Here is a 20,657-nt window from a genome sequence, read left to right as displayed (position 1 = left end):
AAAGCCAATTATTTCAATATGTACGAATAACATCGCATTTTTATGGCTGTTGCTGTTACATTAGCAACTGGCAGGAAGGCTAAAGACAACTAGTTATTACTATGTTTATGGGCATCACACTCACAAGTTGATCAGCTCAGAGCCCACGCCAAGCCCTGAGCCTCTCACACAGCCAAACCGAGGGGCTCAGAATGTCTCCAGGATCCTTTTCAAGCTTCCTGGGACCTTGCTCTTTCACTTCCAGCATCCACAGGTGATTCCTTTTACTCCAAAATTAGCAAGAAAATAACAGCTCTATCTATTTGGCCTCATAAATATACATGGATACACACAAAAGGATGAGGATGCTAGCTTGGTTAGGAAACTAGTGACAATTTCCAAGCCCAAACATATCTCAGTGTAAAAAAAGCAACTCCCTGACTTTTATCTATAGAGATTCACTTATCAAACTCAAACTAGATTCACTTATCAAACTCAAACTGGAATTTCATTTCTCTCACCAACCAGCTGTGAACTAATTACGAGGACTTCTAACTAGTCCTGCTCCTTCGCCAAGCATATGGTTCCAATTAAGTGAAACTGCAGCTGATTTTAATCAATCTTCCTTGAAGCAGCCGAAGTTGAAGAATCTCTTCTCCTTCAGCTCAAAGAGTAGAGAGCAGGAAAAGCAGGAGAGTAGTATTTGCATAAGGAACACTTCACATCTGCTTGGTTGCCTGTAAACACGAGGCTCCTGGCAGTAAGAAATGCTAATTGAACACTCTTCACAAGTCTTTCCTTCCACTTTATCCAAAAAGCACTGATTTGATCCGTCTCTTTCGTTCCTGGCCAAGCTGCACCACCAACTCGGGAAGATGGCCCAAATCATTTCAGACAACTAACAAACCAAACCTTTCACGGAGATCTCAGCAAGCCTGCCCACCACAGACCAAGCAGTAACAGCGCGTTTTCTTTCCCAGATTAAAGACTCAAGTCTTTTTTGCTGCATCAAAAGAAAGACAGTGGGGAGGAAGAGAGAAAACTGTCTGGTTAAACCCTCGCTTTTCACATATTATTTGAATCCTTTTGCTTAGACACAGTTCAGATATTATTCTTAAGATAATGTCCTGGGTGATGGGGGAGGCACCTCAGCAGGGTGTCATTTCCCTACAGTCCAAACATTTCCCGTGTTTTTGTAATCTGAGGTTTTTATTAGCAGTAAAGACCTGACCAGTGAGTAATATCCACGCTAAAGTCTTTATACCAGTGAAGGAAAATCAATGCAGCCTACAGTTAGGTGTCAAGAGCCAAGGGGTTTCGGAAGAGAGGGTGTGTGGAGGTGGAAAGCGCCTTCAGCCATAATTCAAGCTGTCCCTACACAAGCAAGGAATACAAAGAGATGTCAGATGTTATATACGCTGCTGCAGATAGCCATCGGTAGCTCTGTTTCTTTATTTGCTAATACTGAGCTCGGGGAGCGTGAATCACGCACCTATCTTACGCCGAAGTGCCTACTGCTATCAGCAGCCAAAGCTGAGATGAGCAAAAGCCACGTGCCAGTACTGAGCTACAAGAGGACGTGAGAGGAGGCAAACATTTTTGAAATCATATTCCTTTCCACACATCAGTGCAGTCAAACCTCGATGGTTTTTATTAGGAAACATTAGCTGCATGCCCTTCGATTTCATTCACTGCACCCAGCTTTGTGAATTCAGATTTCAGCCCAGTCCTGCGTCAAGCAATCGAAGCCCTAATTCTAAATCCTGCCTCCTCCAAATTCCCAGCTTCAATACAGCCTCCCCATGCATCTTTCATTCAGTAGACACAGTTCCAGAAAGTTAGGTTTTATTTTAAAAAAGGAACTGCAGATAAAGATTTGTCAGAAATTGGCCTCTTCCTACCTTGTTTAATATCACCCTCTACTTTCTCTTACACTTTTATTTGATTTGATGCCATGCTTTCCCATGTTTGTAATTTCAATCATCTTTCTATTCATACACAGAAATCACAAGAAAATTTTACTGAAGTTTGTCTTGCTTTTTTTTTTTCCTCTCTCTTTGTGATAAAGGGAAGTTATTTTAACCCATCATTTCCCAGTGATTTCTTTCAGAGAGAGGAATAAATAACATCAAACTAGCAACATTTTAGTGACCTTATCTCAGCGTATAATAATATCCTTAGTGTATTTTCTCAGCATTGATAAAAAAGGTGAATTACTAAGCTTATCCTTAACTTAGTGGGTTCCCACTCTAAGGAACTGTTTTCCAGCGTGTATAAAAAAAAAAAAGTCACTCCAAGCTTGGCTTGTCAAGGTATTTTATACCCCAAGTGAATAAAAACCAGGCAAGCTGATGTTTTGTCCTCTGAGGAGTTCCCAAATCTTGACCATTCAGGCAGGCACACACCGATCAATACTGACACTTCAGCATTCAACTTACATATTCCTATAGTTATGTTCTCCTCCCTACTCCTCCTTTGGAGAAGCTGTTTTTGGCAGCCACCTCTAAGATCCAAGTAGGAAATAAGGGAGGAGAAGAGCATCTTGTTCCCAGCCTATCACCACATTACTTTTTTTATACTGCAGAAGCTCAGCTATCCAAATGGTAGCTGATGCTGATGACCACAAGGCAGACCACACACTCTAGCCTTTGGATCTTTCCTCTTTGAATGTGAGCCTTACAACACTTGGTGTTTTGGCATCTCGAGAGTACCACAGAGCATGCCTCAGCATCAGGAAGAAAACAGGGAATTCCTCTGGTCAGGCCCCCCCTGGCAAGCCAGCAGCCATCGTAAGACAACAACTGCAGATTAAATATGACTTGAGTGAGTTGTAACCTGCTCTGAAACCAAAGCTACTGCTGTGTATTTTGGAGACCTGAGCATCCAAACACCAGCCCAAAGCTTTCATCTCCTTATGACTGAAACCCAATTAAAGGAGAGCCAGGTGACAGGTTTCACACTAAACGTGGCTCAGCAGAGATGCTCAGCAGCTCTTAGCTCCTTGCTTTATCAAAGCTGTCACTTCCCCTGTCTCTAGGAATTGGTAATAAAAAAAAAGATTTGATTCACCTCTAATAGGTGTCAGGATACAATCAATGGTCTGACAGAAATCTGGGTAATTTCGAAACTACAGTGTTTTGGTTTTGTTTTTTTTGTTTGTTTTTTTTTGTTTGTTTGTTTTTTTTTTTACCATGAACCAATTTACACAAAAATGGGGAGAAAAAAAAAAGAGAAAGGAAAATTAAGAGAATGAAATGCTACAACACTGAGCTGTTCAGCATATCAGAGAGAACAGCAGGGAGAGAGAACGCTGTTCATAGCAGGATGGGATGTGATTAAACAAACGGTGCACGGGTTCTTGTTTGCTCCAGCACCTTTCAGACAGGAAATGCTATGAAAGCTTGAGGAAACTTCCATGTTCCTCCTCTGCATGGGAAAGCTGTTACCAGCATCAGAGCAGGCTGAACACAGTCCACTTGACTGCTGTAGGCTCCCTTGCTCTCCTTCAGGGAGGGTGAGGCTTCACTGATCTTGCCAGAGTGAAAAATTGAAGACTTTTTGCCATATAGGATGGCAGCTACCTCAACAAATGTTAAAACGCCTGCAGTAGCACAGCAAAACAAGCACACCCTTTCATCCTCCTGACTCCACGCCTCCCACCTCTCACTGTCTGTGCTCTGGTGACACTGCCATGTCATCTCCACAGCACTGATGCTACCAGGATTGGATGACTACTGTCTAATGAGGCCACAAACGGGTGGTTCTAGACAAGCGTATTGAAAAACCTTGATGTGTGTGATTGAATCCAACATCCAAACACTTCAATAACACAAAGATAAAGGCATATTGGTGCATTTTGCACAGGCTTCCTAAAGCCTTGCCCAGATTAAGGGAAATCAACATGTGTGTTGTAAGGTTCAATTTGGCAATCTGTTAGATCTGTATGGATGTATCAGGCTCTCCAGCCACTCCTTTTGGACATCCAAATTTCCTACCTGCAGAGTTAGCTTCTCCAGTTTCATTTCCAGAGATCTGTTCTCCTCTTCCAGCTTGCTGCGTTCAGCTTCTAGCTCCTCAATTTTCAGCCTAGAGAGGAAAGGAAAGATAATAAACACTCCGTCTTTGCCCAGTCTCTCTACAAATAATCAAGTAAAACCTGAAATCACGGACAGTGGCAGATGATTCCTGTATTCGATATCACAAAGCTATGCTACTGAGATGTATCTTTTAGCAATTTGTGTGAACTAACTTTGCATGATTAAAATATAATTTCAAAAATTCATAGTTAAAATACACAACTTGAATATAAAGCAAATTTAACTTAGATACTTCCTGAGAAGAGAGACCCAGTCTAGGCCATCATGTTCAATAACCACCAACAGCTAAAATCTCCATGAATGTGTCAAATCTCTTTTTGATCTGATTTATACTTTTGGCCTTCACAATGCTCCTTGGCAGTAAGTTCCACAATTTAATTATGTGCTGTGTGAAAAATTAGTTCATTTTGTTTCATACTTCACATGTGATTATTTCACTGAGCGCCTGTTAGTTCTGCAATGAAGAACTGTGAATAATTGTACCATGCTCTCCTCTCTGCAACTTTAAAAGCCTCCCTGTATTATTTCCTGAAGAATCTCAATTTAGTCTTTCCTCACATCAAAGGTTTTCCATATTTCTGTTCATCTTTATTGTCCTTCAAGTTTTATATAAACTTTTTTTGCTATAGGAAGAGCTAGAATTACAAACAGCACTCAGATGTATTCAGTAGTATGAGGCTGTTTTGGTCTCAACTTGTTTTCTAATAATTCCTAGTATTCCGTCTGTCTTTTTAACCACTGAGCACTTCCTTGATATGTTTAGAGAAATGTTCACAATAATGTAAGATCTCTTTCTAGAGTGATAACAGCCCTTTTAGAGCCCACTATTGTACAAGAAAAAGTAAAGATGTTTTTCATACATCCGTGGGTTTTATATTTTTTTTTTATCTACAACTTCATCTCTTATTCTATCAAGTAGCATCATAAGATTCTCCTGAAATACTAACAGCCTGACAACCTGTATAATTTCATATTACCTCAAACTCTATCCCCTCACTACTCACAAACTTCTTTTATTGGGACAAATTCCCAATAAAAACCATTCTAAGACCTAGTGGAAAACCCCCTATATTGTGAAAACTGAAAATTTATTCCTTGATTTTCCATCTTTTAAATGTGTATGACATAAATTAATGGAAGAAAAACATACCAAGCTTCACAAAACAGAAAGATATAATCTCTGGCCCAGAAAATCCTGGAAAAAATACAATAAAATCTAGGAGAGCCTTCTGACAAAGTACCCCCAGTAGCTTTGCCCAGTTTGCATGGGCATCTGGCCATCGATGCAGACAGTAAACTGGGATGCCCTCTTTGATTTTTATATTCTTAATAATCCAACAAAGAACCTTCTTTCTTATTCCAACAGAGTAATGTCTCTTTGAAACCTTTGGCTCAAAGCTTTTGGAAAGGTCAAACGTATTATATCAACCATATCAGCTTTAGCCAAATGATTGTTGAATCCTTCAGAGAACTCTATCAAACTTGTTATGCAGGAGAAATTATTATAAAAAGTTCAATATAACATTTTTGCTTGCATTTAAGTACCGAGTACAAAAACCTTAACACTGTTTTGAGAACCTCACCTTTCTCGTTCTATCTTCTTGTGATTAACTGAGCAACTAATACATATTAACATCGATCTTCGCATCCAGGTTTTGGAGGATTCTTTACCAGAATAGTTTTTAAAAATTAATTATCTTGCTTGATAACACACACTTTTAAACGATCTAAATTAAGCTGAAAATCTTTGCACTGTGACAACGAACAACATGCCCATCTGCCAATATCCAGGAATTATACAACGCAAATTTCAGGTACAAGTGAGAAGTTGTCTCTCCTATTAACCACGCAAGAGAGGAAAAGGCTGCAAACTTTTCCACAGAAGCTGGTCGATCTACAACATGTTCAGCAGAGAAATGTCTCCTTTATAAATATGCAGCTTGAATTACTTAAATTACTTGTAAGCCTGACCCCTGCTGGTAATGTTCAGATATTAAGTAACATCTTGTTTCCCTTTTGGAAGCTTCTCAGAGGAGTGGCTTTTAGCATTGTCTAGGCCATTAAAAAAGATCATCAATAATTTCCAGAAGAGACACAAAGCTTGCAGGGATGGAGGATGCTGAAGAAGCAGGAGACTGAAAAGGTCAGAAAAAATGGAAATTCAAAATGGAATTAATGCTTTTAATGGTGTTTCTAAATGGCTTGCAAAGCAGGCCATGAGAACAGCAACGCTTTTTTCTGAGGAAGATGAGCACAACAGCGCCTGAAAGGTCATCAGTCCTTTCTCCATACTTGACATGCTGGATTTTAATTTAGAACAAATTTCTGCCCATTTAGGCTCCCAAATAAGCTGCAACATTGCTGTTATCTGCCTACAAAACTTCTCTGGGCGGAGGTTTGAGCTCAGGCCTCTGATGTGCCCTCTGAAATCACTCACAGCGGTCACCAGGAAACACTTGGAAAAGAGCTGAGGGACAAGCAGGCTGTAACGAGGGGAGGCTTAATCGTTCTATTTTTGTGTTATTTCCCTGCAGTTTTTAAGATTTAATTTTGTTTTTTGCCCTCCATTTCTCACCCAGGCACCAGCAGTTTCGGAGCCATCCCCAGAGCACGTACTTCATGGCCGGTGGCCTCGGGGTCGGGGACGAGGCTGCCTCAGACAGGAGAACCTCAACACCACCTCCTCACCACTCGTTCAGAGAGAAAGCTTCTGCTTCCTCTGCATGGAGGTCCAGGAACATTGCCATAAGCTCTCTGTACCAGGGAGCTTTTTAGGACTCACTGGTGCTTTCGCTGCTTAGCCCTCTTCTAACCTATTTTTAACACCGTTAAGTGTCCTGGGTCTCCAGTGGGATAGCATTAAGAGCCATTAGGAAACAGTTTGTGCTATTCTATCTTTGCTTTACAGCCCTCGGGAACACTCCCCAGTGGCAAAGGAAGAGAAGCAAGGGAAATCCTATCTATATATAAACACAGCAAAGCATTTGCAGCTGGTAGTTAAGATACTGCAGTCAAATATTGAAAAATATTTACTTGCTTCACTCTTGAGTTTTTCATTTAAGTGAATTCAGGTACAGGGCCAACCGTGTACTGCCTCTGAACGATGCTCCAGCATCTATAAAGGCAGCCTTAGTCTGCATGCACCTTGCACACTCTCTGTCCAGGGACATCTGCAGCAAGATATGTGATGCTATTTTATCATCAATTTGCATGCCTCAACGTGTTACATAGGGGAGTTACTTTCTGGTAAGGAGAACAATCAACGGTACGTTCACGTGAGAACAACAAAAAACAGAGTGCAGCAACATCTGGGCACAGCACGGCCATCTATCAACATAACGGCTGGCCCAGAATGAATGCCTGTGCTCATTTTAAAAGCAGCCTTGTGGCATAAGGAAGGAAGAAACATCAGTTACTTTCTAAAATACTGTCACCGTTCTCAACTTTAACGATACAGGGAAAATTATTCAGATCAATTTCTGGAAAATTTACCGACTTATTCTCCATACAGGGGTTTGAAAACGTGAAGATATTTAAACTGTGAAAAAGAACTCTTTGCATTTCTGGGAGACTTTTCCTGCATGAGACGTAGACAACTGAACCCAAGGGTAAAGGCTCCAAAGACAGCCATCTCTGCTGCCTTTTTGACCATCAAATTTAGTGGAAGAACACAGATAAATTGTCATTTGCTCAGACTTGCAGATTTTCCCACTTCCCAAAATTGAGCTTTATGTTGCCTCCACTGCATATTTCACTGTCCCACATTAGAAGATGGAACACACACAAAAAAACACAAACCTGCAGCTTCAGGTCTCCTGAAATGACGTTTGTGAGGATCAGAAGACATCACACCATGTGTGTTCAGTCTGTCTAAGAAAGGTTTCAGTGGTAAGCAATAGCTCCTGGACAGCAAATGCCAGGTTGCTTGCTTTTCAGAAGGAAGAAGCAGAAAATAAAAAGAAGGGGTTACTCTTAATGATTTTTCATTAGCATCCAGGCACTTTCAAAAGTCCCTTTCAGTCCAGGTGTTGAACAGTGCCAGCTCGCCACCATCACTTCTCTAGCTTCTTTATTTGTCTTTAACATCTGCAGATGTGGTACCCAATTGCCTGTAGAATAGCACGGGTATCGCCGATGAGGACATGTCTTGCAGAGGCCCCATCTGTGAAGAGGACATGGCCATGTGGAAATGCTACCGCTGAACAAGAAACTACTGAATGGAGCAGAAAATGTATGTGTTGGGAAGATGCTATTAAGGGATCCAGATGGCATTGAGATGGTGTTAGGAGCAGAGCAGACAGAATTCCAGCAAGTGTGACTAATAGGCATTGGCAAGGACATGAATTTCTTTTGAATTACTGTAACTCTACCCAGTCACTAAATCCACAGAAAACATTTAGGATTTACTGGGGTTGTAGTTTGACAGCAGAGAGAAAAAGTTCAGATTTGTTCCAGCTGAAAAGGTCCTTCAGCTGTTGCCACTTAAGTCTTCAGTGAAGTTTTTTTTAATAGATTTCTTTTATTTATAGGTTCTGAAATACTAGTTTCTGCACAGCTATCACCTTCCCTCTTAAAGGTGTTAATGCTTAAATGCTCTCTGCTTCGCTATATCCCACAGTACATGAACTCAAGAGTTTGAGCACTTTTTCTCTTCATAACATCTGCAGAATATAAACAAATGTGATTTCAGAGGGAGCTGCAAGATGTGTGAGAAATGACAGCACTAGCACCAGCTTTTATTGTCTCTTCAGAAACGATGATGCTGGGAGAGAGTTTCACATTTAAAGTTATAAAAGGTCTGACGAAAGAGCACTTTGTTCTCAAGAGGAGGAGGAAAAACTGATGAACTCTTTCAAGTCTGTTGCTGAAAATTTACTTTCCATACTAAAGAAAAATGAGACAAAAGTATATTTTTAAAGGCTCTCATTCACTCACAGGAGATGAGTACAGATTCAAAGGATTAATATGGATTTTTTTCCCTTTATATGTCTCCTGCTTTTGTTTTCAGAAGTTAGCTGCTAACCACAGGGTGTATATGGAAATGCCTGGAGGCTCACAGTCCATTCCTGTTCTGCAGACTCCTCTTACTGGCTTCTACTGGTTTTCCTCCATTTTTCACATTCCTTCATGACAGCAGCTGACTGGAGTGCTTGGGCTTAGACCAGATGCATCGCACTTAGGCTAATGGGATTTCAAAGACCACAAACTACAGAAATGAAAATAGCTCCATCACAATCTGGGATTTCTTTCCCCGCTTTCCAAATTGTAAAGTTTGTGCTCTTCTTCCCCCTGTCTTCTGCCAGAATTCATTTCTGGCAGCCTGTAGCTGGAAGGAGGAACGATGGAGCTCGTGTTGCTAGCTCCTCCTTAGCAGCTATGTAAAATCCAGTAAACACTTGAGGCCCGTGATGACACAGCAGGAGGGCGAGTGCAGCAGATCCAATCCTCTGCATACTGATCTCTTCCAAACTCTTCCTGTTCTTTCATCACAGCTACCCAGTCCTGCTGCATGGAGAGGGCACATCCAGCCATGACACGTAGAGGGTTCTGCCATGGAGCACAGAGAATTATTCCTGAACCCCAAACACAGGGAGAGTTATCCCGGAGTTATTACGTGTTGCTTTGACTAGGAACCTCTTCTGTGAAGAGTGAGCTTGCCCAGGTTCACGTCCAGTGCACAGAAAATGGCAGAAAGCACAAAATAAGGCTGAACCATACCCTTTGACTGCTTAAGTCTAGAACCATAATAAAAAGCTTTCTTCAGACTTGATTCTGACTGCAGAGAAGCATGCGTGCTACTGGATGGAGGGTTTGAGACTTTGAAAAGAGACCTGAAGCAGCAAGAAGAGCCAAGATGGAAAAATGAGCAAGCACTGGCATCCTAGCCTCTGAGCAAAGACAGCTCCAGCTAAAAGAGAACACTTTTTCAGTCATTTACTGCTAGAAACCAAGAGCTGAGCAGTGACAAGGGTGATTAAAAACAAACAAATGCATGCTTTTCAGGGCAGCTTTGTAGCTAAATGACTAGCATCAAGGCTTGGGACAAGTATTTAAATAAGCCAGTCTACCGTAACAACTAGAAGTGGTTCAGTAAAAAGCAACAGAAAAAAACAGCCTGGAATTAGATCCGGGGACTGTGGTTTCTGTGCACCCGCGGCCCCTGAGGCACGCAGTACTGAAATGGGAAAGGAAAGACAAAATATCACTGTGAAACGATTCCAGAAGCTCAGCCTCTTTGATTAAATAGCCTTCAGTGTGTGGCTCAGGACTGGAGTGCAGCTCCACACCATTAACGGCTTTACGAGGAACAGGCTCGCGTTTCTGTCATACTTTGTGTGGAGGCTTTGACACAATTTCATGAAAGGAGAAGAGAGATGAGATTAGTATCAAAGAAATTCTTTTAAATCAAAAAAGACAGAGAGAAACATTATCTAGAGGGCTTTAGGGCTACCATAAGCAGAACCTAACACCACAAGTCTGTAACAAGCAGGTACTTGTCAGTTCCTCTTGCCCTTGCCTGGGAAATTGAATTTTAACTCAGGACAAAGTCAGACATCTCCACCCCCACTGCCAGGAGCCTCCTGCAAGGTGAAGTGGTCCTAGACTCTGTGGCAACCTGGCTGTTTTCCCCTGCACACTCTGTCCCTGAAGCTACTCAGTAATAGATGGCAAATGCTGCTCAGTGAAGATAAACACCGAATGATGTGTCTCGGAGGTGGAAATAGAGACTGAACATCTCCCTGCGTGAAAGGGTGCGGCAGCCCATACCAGCCTGGGGAGGGAGAGACCAAGGAGCTGCTGCAGAACTATGCTGAAAACCTTCAGCTCCCAGAAGACAGCAAACAGGATGCTGGCTTTACTGATAGAGAGGCATAATATTAATCAGGAGTGACGGCTTTAGTGGTGCTGAGGAGGTGCTGAATAGTCCTGCAGCAGTATAAACAGCAGGTTTCAGAGGGTCTGCTGTGCCTCAGCAAAGGAAAAGCCCGAATGAGCTCAGGTCAAACATCCACAATAAGCAAAAGCAGATGGAGCCAGGTTTAACCTCCCCCCCCCAAAAAAAAGGGAAGTCACAGCATATTATCCTCTACCAGAACTCAAACACATGATAGAATAAAAAAAGAGAGATGTATGCCTTGGGTTTTCAGAACTATTACACCACCCTGAGGGAACTATACTCCAGGAGTGAGTCCCTATGATTAGGTTTATAGCCCTAAAACTTCTTGGAATAGCTTAGCTGAACATGTGTTATTTTCAAACACCTTCCCTCTGCTATGGCACTGGGCTTTCAAAGACGTAAAACAAGCTCCAGAGGCAAAGCACAAGAGCAAAGTCATAACACACGGGCCAGTAATTTCTGCTTTCTGCAAGATTCCACTTGCTGCAAAATCTAGCTTTCAGTCCTAAGAGGCAGTAACACTTTATAGTGATGGAGCTGAAAATATAAAAGAATTAAGAAGAGAAACTCCAGCCAAAGTCTTACATCAGCCAAGAATAAAAAACTCGGTCTGTCAAGATCTGATTTGCTCAGCTTAAATAAAAGGAACTTTATTAAACATTCAGAAACAGATGAACTTTTCCATGCTCAGTATTTATTGTGTCACCTGCTTTGGAATGGAAGCCGTAAATGCTTTAATAAATACATGGAAAGGTTGTCTAGCGTCACCATAGCTTTTGTAAATGCTCGCGTATCCTCTGCTGAAATGCCGTTTTGTAACTTCTCTTTCACTGAATCACAACAGGTACCCCTCTGCCATCTGCAGCAATGCACGAGGGGAAACGTCCCTCTTTTTATCTCCAGTGCTACATGCACATCAGTATTACAAAAGCTCGATTCTAAACCTCTTCACACACACACCAACAGATCCTGTATTTACAGTCCAGATTCAGTCAAAATAAACAAACAGCAAAGCTGATTCCACAGGGAAGGAACTCAATAGGGGGAATAGCGATGCAGGAACCAGTCTTATGAATTACCTGAGTGCAAGAGACCCCAAATAGATTAAAAGAAAAGAGTCTGCAGACTCCTAAAAGATAAAAAAAAAAAAGCTTATAAAGTATCTAAATGCAGGAAAGATCAGGGGCTGAGGCTTTCTGTTAATGCTTTCACGGATTTCTTATGTTCATAAAAGCTATTTAGGAAATTTAAAGTGTGCTTAGGAGGAGAAATGCTACTTCAGAAATATAAGGAAAACACATTCTGAGCAATGTTACCTTGCTGTTCCCTGAATAGCAGGCAGCCTACGTATACAGGCAGTCAATATGCAGCTACTTTTCAATGCACTGTAGCAAGATGACGTCCTGAACCTGGTGCTCCACCATAAGATGGCAATAACCATAGCAGACAGGGAGAACAGCTAGAACTTCTCATTAGTTCCACTGAAAACAGTACAGTCTTCCCAGCTTTCCCCTAGCTTTGCCTACCTGAGTGAGTCAATCTCCTCCTTGGTGATGGAAGTACTCTGCTCAGCCGTGCACTCTTGAGACTTCAGGACCTTCATCTCCACCTCCAGCTGCAGAAGAGAAAAGGCATGAGTTCCTCTAGTACTAATGAAGGGAACCAGAGACATGAGAACAGCATTCCTTTGCTAGAGGAAGGAATCAGGACACCTTACACAGGTCAGACCCCTCTCAGGATACCGACATGTAGCACAACTCTTCATGTGTTGAATGCCAAAACCTCGGTTAATCCTGCTTCCCTCTGCGCTCACTTTTGCCTTCCCCAACATTTTCTACAAAGTAGACGAGGCACAAAAAGTTGTTTGTTTTGTAAGCAAAGCTTCTGTTTCTTCTTTGGAGATTTCCCCAACCCATCTCTCACGGATAATTAGATGCAGAGAATTATTTGTGTGGTATTAGGAGCTCTCTGGTACCTGAGATTAAGTATTGACAGTTCAACCTCATTTAGCATCAATTCCTCCCATAAAAAAATGAACCACAGGATTATGCTGTCTTGTCCAGGACGACTCTAACACAAACACTGAATCGAAACCACTGGGGAATATTTCCAACATTTTCCAATATACATTTGTAGCTCAAGCTGCTCAGGTAGATCTGGTGGAACACAGAAATGATAAACAATAATACTTTCTGCCTCTGGCCTTGTTTGGGAAGGAACTCACAAGAAAATACTCCAAAACTCAACAGACATGGAAAATTCTTACCCAGACTCAACCATTTGCAGGTCCCCTGACTTACGGAAGTCTGTACCCCTAATTCAGCTATCAAGACAATGTACAGATGAATAAATGACATGTGTCACTTGTTTCTAAACCTCTCAGAAAGTAATTTATTATGAATTTTAAGCAGAGAAACTACGTAGCATATATGGAACTTCTATTCCAGCACCTTCTCCCAGCTTAGCCCTCCTTCTCACTCATCCTTCAGATTTTGGACTTCCTTGTCATCTGTCTCTTGCAGCTGATGACTAATTCCTCTAATAAATCTACGGACAATCCAGCCCTAATTGCAAATGCAAAACTTATGACCACAGACAGCTCAGTATCAGAGAAATAATCCATCAATATACCATTCCTTTCAACGCTGATTAGTAGAGAAAAATCACATCGGAAAGGCAAACTTTGTGCAAAGGCAGCAAGTTGGCAGAAATTCCCGTCTGCCGAGGAAGAGAAGCATATTGACACGTGCAGTCATAGTGCTGAGCCAGAACTGAGATTTTGACATATTGCCTCTTTGCCCTTCCATGTTTACCAGAAAAGACAGGCAGAACATGGCAGCATTGTTAGCAGGAAAGGACAGGAAAGGGAGGGTTGCGTTATTCTCCTCCTCTTTCTGACAGCACAGCGACAGAGCAGAAGAGGGAAAGGTTTTAGCCAAATTTCTCTCTGGCACTCCAAAGCTTTGCATTCTCCCTCTGCTTGTCAAAAGGCAACCAGGAATAAAAAAAAAATAAGCAAAAGCCCACCTGCATCATCAGGCTGTACAAACGTTAATGTATATTAGCTGCCTGATAAGATTATCACAGCCAGAAATGCTTCCCTCAATTTTCTGATTACTGAGCTTATCTCTCCCAGCTCAGCCCATCACAGATGGCTGGGGATAACGCAAGCGCTCCAGATAATTCCAGAACTGTGAATCAAAGGTACCGGGATGAGGAGCATGCTTCAATTCCAACCTACTTCTAGCAGGAAAACACTCCTCACATCTCTTGGTTCCCACGTCTGCTGAAGGCTGGATGTGTTTGCTGTTCGAGTTCTGTGCTGCTTTCTGGACCGCGTGTGGATGGCATTTGAGGATGGAAAGGCTGATAAATATGTTATTTATCACAGGCTAAGCGGGCTCAGCCTTGAGTCCAACCACCACCTGCGTACCGACACGAGCAGATAAATCACTGCTGCCTTCCTGGGAGAGAACGGGGAACGGAGGGGATGGTGCCAGTAATGTGCTGCTGCGATCTGGGGTCTCGTAGAAAGGGAAAAACGGGGTGTGTAATGGGAAAAGGAGATGGGAGAGTGAATGCACAGATGTTGAAGTGAGTGCTGCGGTGGAAGGCATCAGAGCACATCTTGCTTGAGATCCAGCAGTGACAAATTAGTGCCAGTAGTGGCATGATGAGATTCTGCTGGGTTTCTAAGAACAAGCAGTTCAGGAGAACGAAGAGGGAAGGGCACAGGGTCTGTAATGGCTTATTAAGCCGTTTCTGTGTCTTCCCAATTTTCATGTGCCAAAACTGCCTGGACTGTAAATCTGATGTCCCCGAGGTGAGAAGAGAGAGGAGGGCACGGTGTGAACTTCGTGGAACAAACCAGCTCGGGTGGTTCAGCGCTGACACAGAGCTGCTTCCCTGAACTGTGATTAAAACTCCCGGAGAGTTTCAAGTTCAGGCCAAGGCACAACTTCATGCCATATCAAATTATTGCCATTAAAATCTCATTAACCTTTTATGAAAAATAAAGAAAGTAAAACAGTTAAGGTATTAAATATTTCATTCACAAATGTTACTTGCTTCTTTTAATTATTAGGGTTTCAGCAATGAAAACATCCCTGCCTGCCAATCTCACAGAGGATATTAAAAATGTTATTTATGTCTTTTTCAGGGCAAAAAGAAAGTTAGTTGAGATAAGCTGAAGCAGCTTATTGTTGGGATCCAATTCTGCTTTTCTGAAAGCAGCACAGTGCAAGCAAAAAGGTCCTCACAGAATACGAATGAAGAAAACAGCAAAAAGAGCAAAAACCAAGGAATCCATTGATAAAACCCTCCTTTTACTTGAAGTTTCACCTACGGGACAACCCAAGCAGGGCATGTTCTCACCAGCCTCTGGGCAGACCCGACACATTTGCCCCAGCCTGGTGCTGTGTGAGCCACTGCCACCTCCTCCAGCGGGACATTCCCAGTGCTGCCATGATGTGGTCAAGACAGAAAGCAAAGGAAAAAGAAAATAAAAAAGCAAAAAAAAAAAGGTGTGGGGAGCTTCCCGAGACCATGCCCCAGGACAGCTCTTTGGACCAGGCAATAAACATGAAATCACACTGCGGTGGCAAAGTTTGTCCCTCTCTGTTCACTTGTCCTCTTGGTATCAGAGGCAAAGAACAGCCTCGAGAAAAGATACAGAATGGAACCGTTTCTTATTTTTTCTGCCTAATTCCCAACACATCCCTTTTGCTCAATTAATTTCTAGTCCCAGTCTCACTTGTTTACCAGCTACTGCCTTCAGCGGGCATTTTCCGCTTTTTGGGCTAACTCAACATCCCTGTCTAAACTCTTCCAGTTTTTATCAACAATTTTATGTAACTGGCTGAGCTAAACTTTTATTATTTTGAATACATTAAGCCAGTAGAATCCATTACCCAGTAGGGAAAGAGGCTGCTTAAATTACCACTCGGTGCTCTATTCCCCCAGTCAGTACCAAACGGTCAGGCTCCGGTCCTCCAGCTCCCTTTTATGTCGATCTGGCTCTTTTAACCAGCATGGGGAGCAGAGGGGGAACACGCTGTCCCCTAACGCCACATCGCATCCCTTATTCTGAAAATTGCACTAGAGGGACCTACAACTCTTGCAGGATCCTCAGGGTTAACACCTTCCACTATCAGCCCCCCAGTGATAGCCCCACTATCAGAATATATTAGCAACCTGAAAAGAAGCCAAGCTTTCCCCAACCCTTTTTTTTTTTTTTTTTTTTTTTTTTAAGTCATCCAAGGTTTTTATGACACTGGAAAGGGCAGAATAATGAGTAGTGTCAGAGCCCATGACTCGTGAATAAAACACATAAACAGGTACTTAACATTTTGACTATGCAATGTTCTCTTTTCAGAATACACTGGAGCCTCTTGCTCTCAACCTGAATTGATCCCATTTATCCAGAACCTTTTCTGCTCTTTCACTTCATAAACATGGATTTCAGTTCAGCTTCATTGCTGCCAGTCAAAAATGATCAGGGCACATCTAGCATATTGAATAATTTCAGAGTGACCACATACAAAAATAGCCCAAAAGGTGAAATGCAAATACTTTTTCCCAAGCAAATACTGTCATTACTATTTACAATCCAAGAAGGAGAGGAAAGAAGAACGTGGATTTTCATCTAGTGTTTAATTAAATGAAATATCTTTCTTCTTTCAGCCTTACTTTGAAACCTGCCCGGACAGGATTTCAAGATGGTGGTTCTCCTCCAAGTGTTAATGACTTAGCAAACACCCACAGCAGCGTAAAAAATGTGTTCCTCTCCGGTTTTCTCTTCTGTACGAATTATTTAAAGACCTTTGAGATGACAGGGGAAATATAAAATTATAAATTCATCTCCTGACAACTAGAAGAGACAGAGCTTTATTTTAGGCATCAGATTTTCTTGGTGTATTTCTGGCATTTGTCGTTTCTGACCCCTATTTGTCCCCTCCTAAGCAAGTACTCTGAATCTCTGCAACACCACAGACCCACTGTTCCTCCCCCTTGGTTCCAGCAGTTCCCGAAGACGAGCATTTCCAAAGCATCCTACGCACCCACTCTCTACACCCATCTTCAAAATGGGATTTATTATAGACTTGGCTTTCTAAATTAAACCAGTCACCCTTGTAAACCGCATTTGCAGACTTGTGAAAATTGGACCAGACTGCCCAAAATAACGACCAGCTCTCTGTCCAGGCGCCTCATTTTAGGCAGTGAGATTCAAAAAGGTCTCGGTCTAAAGTACTTCAACTTCGCATGTTGAGAAAAAGGAGGGTTCTTTTTTCCACATCATGTACACGTATTTCGTAGAACACATGCTGGAAACATATAGCTATTACTTGAATAATGAGTGAATTTTAGTGAGGGGCTGATACAGCAATCTCATCCTGATGAAGTGTGTCTGCACATCATTCAGCAGTCTTGGAGCTGCAAAAAGCAGGAAATGCTGAATCTATTATAAATGTCTAAAGGTTTAGTTAACAATGGGCTGATGCAACGTCCTTTGAAAGGCCTTCCTCAGCAAAAGAGCTGATTTTAAAAAGCAGAGATAAATAGGAACTGAATTGCACGGAGCCACCATGGAAAGGTGAATTGAGAGGTTGTGTTTGACTACAAGTCTCAACACAATTTAAGAAGCTATTTAAATACATAAATATTTAAGCGTATGAAAACCAAGCAGATCTGAGAAGAGCGTGTACTAAAATAGGATAGAACAGAGAAACAGGACCCTGAGTGTGACCCCATATGTTGAGGTTTGAAAACAGGCACACTACCGTTCCCCTGGTGCTCAATATGCCAGTTACTCCGGCGATGCTGTTTGTGCTTCTCTCCCAAGGATGCAGCAGTGACTAAGGATCTTATTTACCTCTCTTCCCACAGGCAAGTACGACAAGCTTGGTGACCTCCTGATGTCTACAAACCTACAAATAACGGTGTCAGGACAGAAATCCAACATACATAAACACCACTGAGCTTAATTTCAGTGTCCAGCAATACTACAAGGTAGTAAAATGGCACGCTGAGCACTTCCATCGACCATTCTGCTCAGGAAAAGCAGTCCCACCTCTTCCCTGCACCCAGCCCCCTGCCTGCTGAAGGGCTGCTCCCTTGTAACATCTGCAGAGAAGCACACGTGGGGAGAATGAAGCCTCGCCAGATTTCTTAATTGAAATGCGCCTTTTTCTTCTTTAACCTAACTCTTCTTCAAAGAAATAGGACATCACTTGCAAAGCAAAATATTGCTTGTCATTTAGAAACAGGCTAAGCAGCCCAGGATTAGTTGGCGCGTTTTCTTAGGGAAATGAATCCTTGATGCTATTGTAGAACAAAAGCAATAAAACCCAAGAAAATCAGATATTCAATAAAAAGTATTTTAGAAACACCCATTTCCCACTTGGTTGAACCAAAATAATAAATATATTTTTTCCTCTTTAAAGACAAAGGCTAGCTAGCTGAGAGCTGCCACTCTCTATGGGTGACCCAATCTGTAACAAACCTGGCGTGCTTTTATCACTGAGGAGACGGGGCCAGGAGCAAGCTTCCAACAAACAGTTTCTTAAAAACGTACTCATGCATATATATTATTGGAGATACACACAAGCTGGGAAATGGACATATGCTGACTTCTGCTTCTCTCCAATACAGTCTGGATTGTGTTTTTTCTCCTCCTGTTGCAGTAAAAAGAGAGCAATTTTTCAAGTTTATACTGAATGTCATTCCATTTCATTTCCAAATATAATCTCCCAGAGAGAAGGTTCGCTTGCCCTATTTCCAATCTCTAAAGTTAATACACAAATTTATATTCCTTTCTCCCACTCACTCTCCTAAATTAAGAGGCGTAATTACTGGGAACGCTTGCTACAAACGAATCAAGTGCCAAGGGAGAAGGAGCTGTCACTGCTGGACGTCTGCAGCAGCCACCCTCCTCTCTCGCCATCCCCTGAGGACGCTGCTTATGAGGCAGTTTCTATCTTTGCCATTAGCAGGGGTAGCTCGCACACACGAGCAGGCACCAACGCCTCCCTTACCAGCCAGGACAATCATAAACAACCAAATTACAAAATTAACTTGAGCCTGCCGAGGAGCCAGCAGCGCCTGCAAGGAGTTTCTCCGAAATTCACCTTTGCCTCTCGGTGGTTCTGCGAGTGCTCCGGCAGCAGCAGCAGGTTTCCTTAAGGACAGCGGAGAAGCTCGCATCTAAAAATTCAGGCCCAGTCTCATCCCTCTCTTCCCCCACCCCCCCATCTCCAGCACCCTCTCAAAAGGAAGATTGATTATTATAATCAGACTTAGCTCTGACACAGCATTTGCATTTTCAAAGCACAGCATAGTCATTAACTAATTCATCTACCCCAAGGGAGCCCTAACGAGCTTTCACCTCTCTCCCCTCTGATTCCCAATCTGCAGGCAGCCCACAGCTTTCCTTCAAACACCTCCCCTCCACATTGTGCTGCACAAGCGCGACTTGGTGAAACTCCAGGCAGCTTCAGCGAGCCAAAATGAGCCCTGCTGCACAGGAACACAGCTCTGCCCGTAGCAGCTGCAGAGGAGGGATGCACAGGCACGTGGTTAATAACAATTCGTCCTAAGGTTTCCATACGTAACTGCACAGTTATGGTGTGCCACAGGGAACGGTTTCTGTTATGCAAAATAAGGCCAACGCCCCGGCGGTCCCAAACTTCGCATGCTCATGTATGATCAGCATCAGACAGGAGCCTGAGCTGCACGCCCAGCTGTCTGCATGAAGGAAGCATCACCACGTCGTGCCTCAAATCCCAGCACAGCCCACGCAGCAAGCTGAGCCTCTCATGCCCTACAGCCTTCCCAAATTGCCTTTACCCTATGACCTGTCCTCTGCTTAACGCTCATCTCACCCCAGAGCTGCCAACCCTGCGCCCACCCACCTCCCCTTGCCCATCACCGCACCCTGCCTTGGCCCTGCCCCAGCAGAGCCCTGCAGGAGCTGTGCTCCTCGGGTTATTGTTGATGAGCAGTAACGTCTCACTGGAGGTGCTTCACCCACCGATCCATTGCATCTCAACAGCACATCGCCCATGTTCATCCCATGGGTGCCAACTTACTGCAGTTCTGTCTTCTTGAGCTTTATTCCCCACTTTATGCTCTATTTTGCGCTTTCCTGTACTTGGGTGCAAAACACAATCATGGAATATTCCAGGCTGGAAGAGACCCGCTGGGATCATCAAGTCCAGCTCATGGCTCCACGCAGGGCTACCTAAAAGCGAAACCCCATGCCTGAGAGATGTGGCAGCTCGGAAATACGAGTTACCAGATATTTCAGGAGGAGGGAAACTAGCTCTGAGATCAAGATGAATGAAACTGGATGCTTTGAGGGGAAGAGGAGCAAAAGACCCACCGTGCAAAGGGAGTGGAGACGTTGGGTTAAACCCATGAGTTTATTGACGTGTGATTACAGATTTCAACTCGCTGTTCCAGAAGAAGGAACGAACGTGCAATCTGTCCCCCTCTGCCCTACTGCAGCTCCCAAGCCCTCCTCCCCGGGCGCCGCTATGGCACCTCGTCGCCTCTGTGCACCAGCCGAAAATCCTTGACAGCTCCGCGTTCAAAACCCTCTCTCTTTGCTCTCACGGCTCGTTCTGAAGAAGGACCGCCTAATTTCCATGCTCATTCAGCTCGGAGCCTCTCCGCCGTTATCAGCC

General features: G+C 43.0%; 1 protein-coding gene across 3 annotated transcripts in view; it reads right to left on the bottom strand.

Annotated features, from left to right (window-relative positions):
• Window positions 1–20,657, bottom strand: part of MAD1L1 (mitotic arrest deficient 1 like 1) — a 347,666-nt gene that overhangs the window by 147,852 nt on the left and 179,157 nt on the right. For all 3 annotated transcript variants that reach the window (XM_032197489.1, XM_032197491.1, XM_032197490.1), the window contains 2 exons: window positions 12,501–12,589; window positions 3,975–4,065 (listed from right to left, as the gene is read on the bottom strand). In XM_032197489.1, the coding sequence (XP_032053380.1) occupies window positions 3,975–4,065; window positions 12,501–12,589 (180 nt within the window). The remainder of the gene's footprint in view (window positions 1–3,974; window positions 4,066–12,500; window positions 12,590–20,657) is intronic.

This window comes from Aythya fuligula, chromosome 15 (genome assembly GCF_009819795.1).
Source record: "Aythya fuligula isolate bAytFul2 chromosome 15, bAytFul2.pri, whole genome shotgun sequence".
NCBI classification, from domain to species: domain Eukaryota; kingdom Metazoa; phylum Chordata; class Aves; order Anseriformes; family Anatidae; genus Aythya; species Aythya fuligula.
This window is presented reverse-complemented; position numbering and strand designations above follow the sequence as displayed.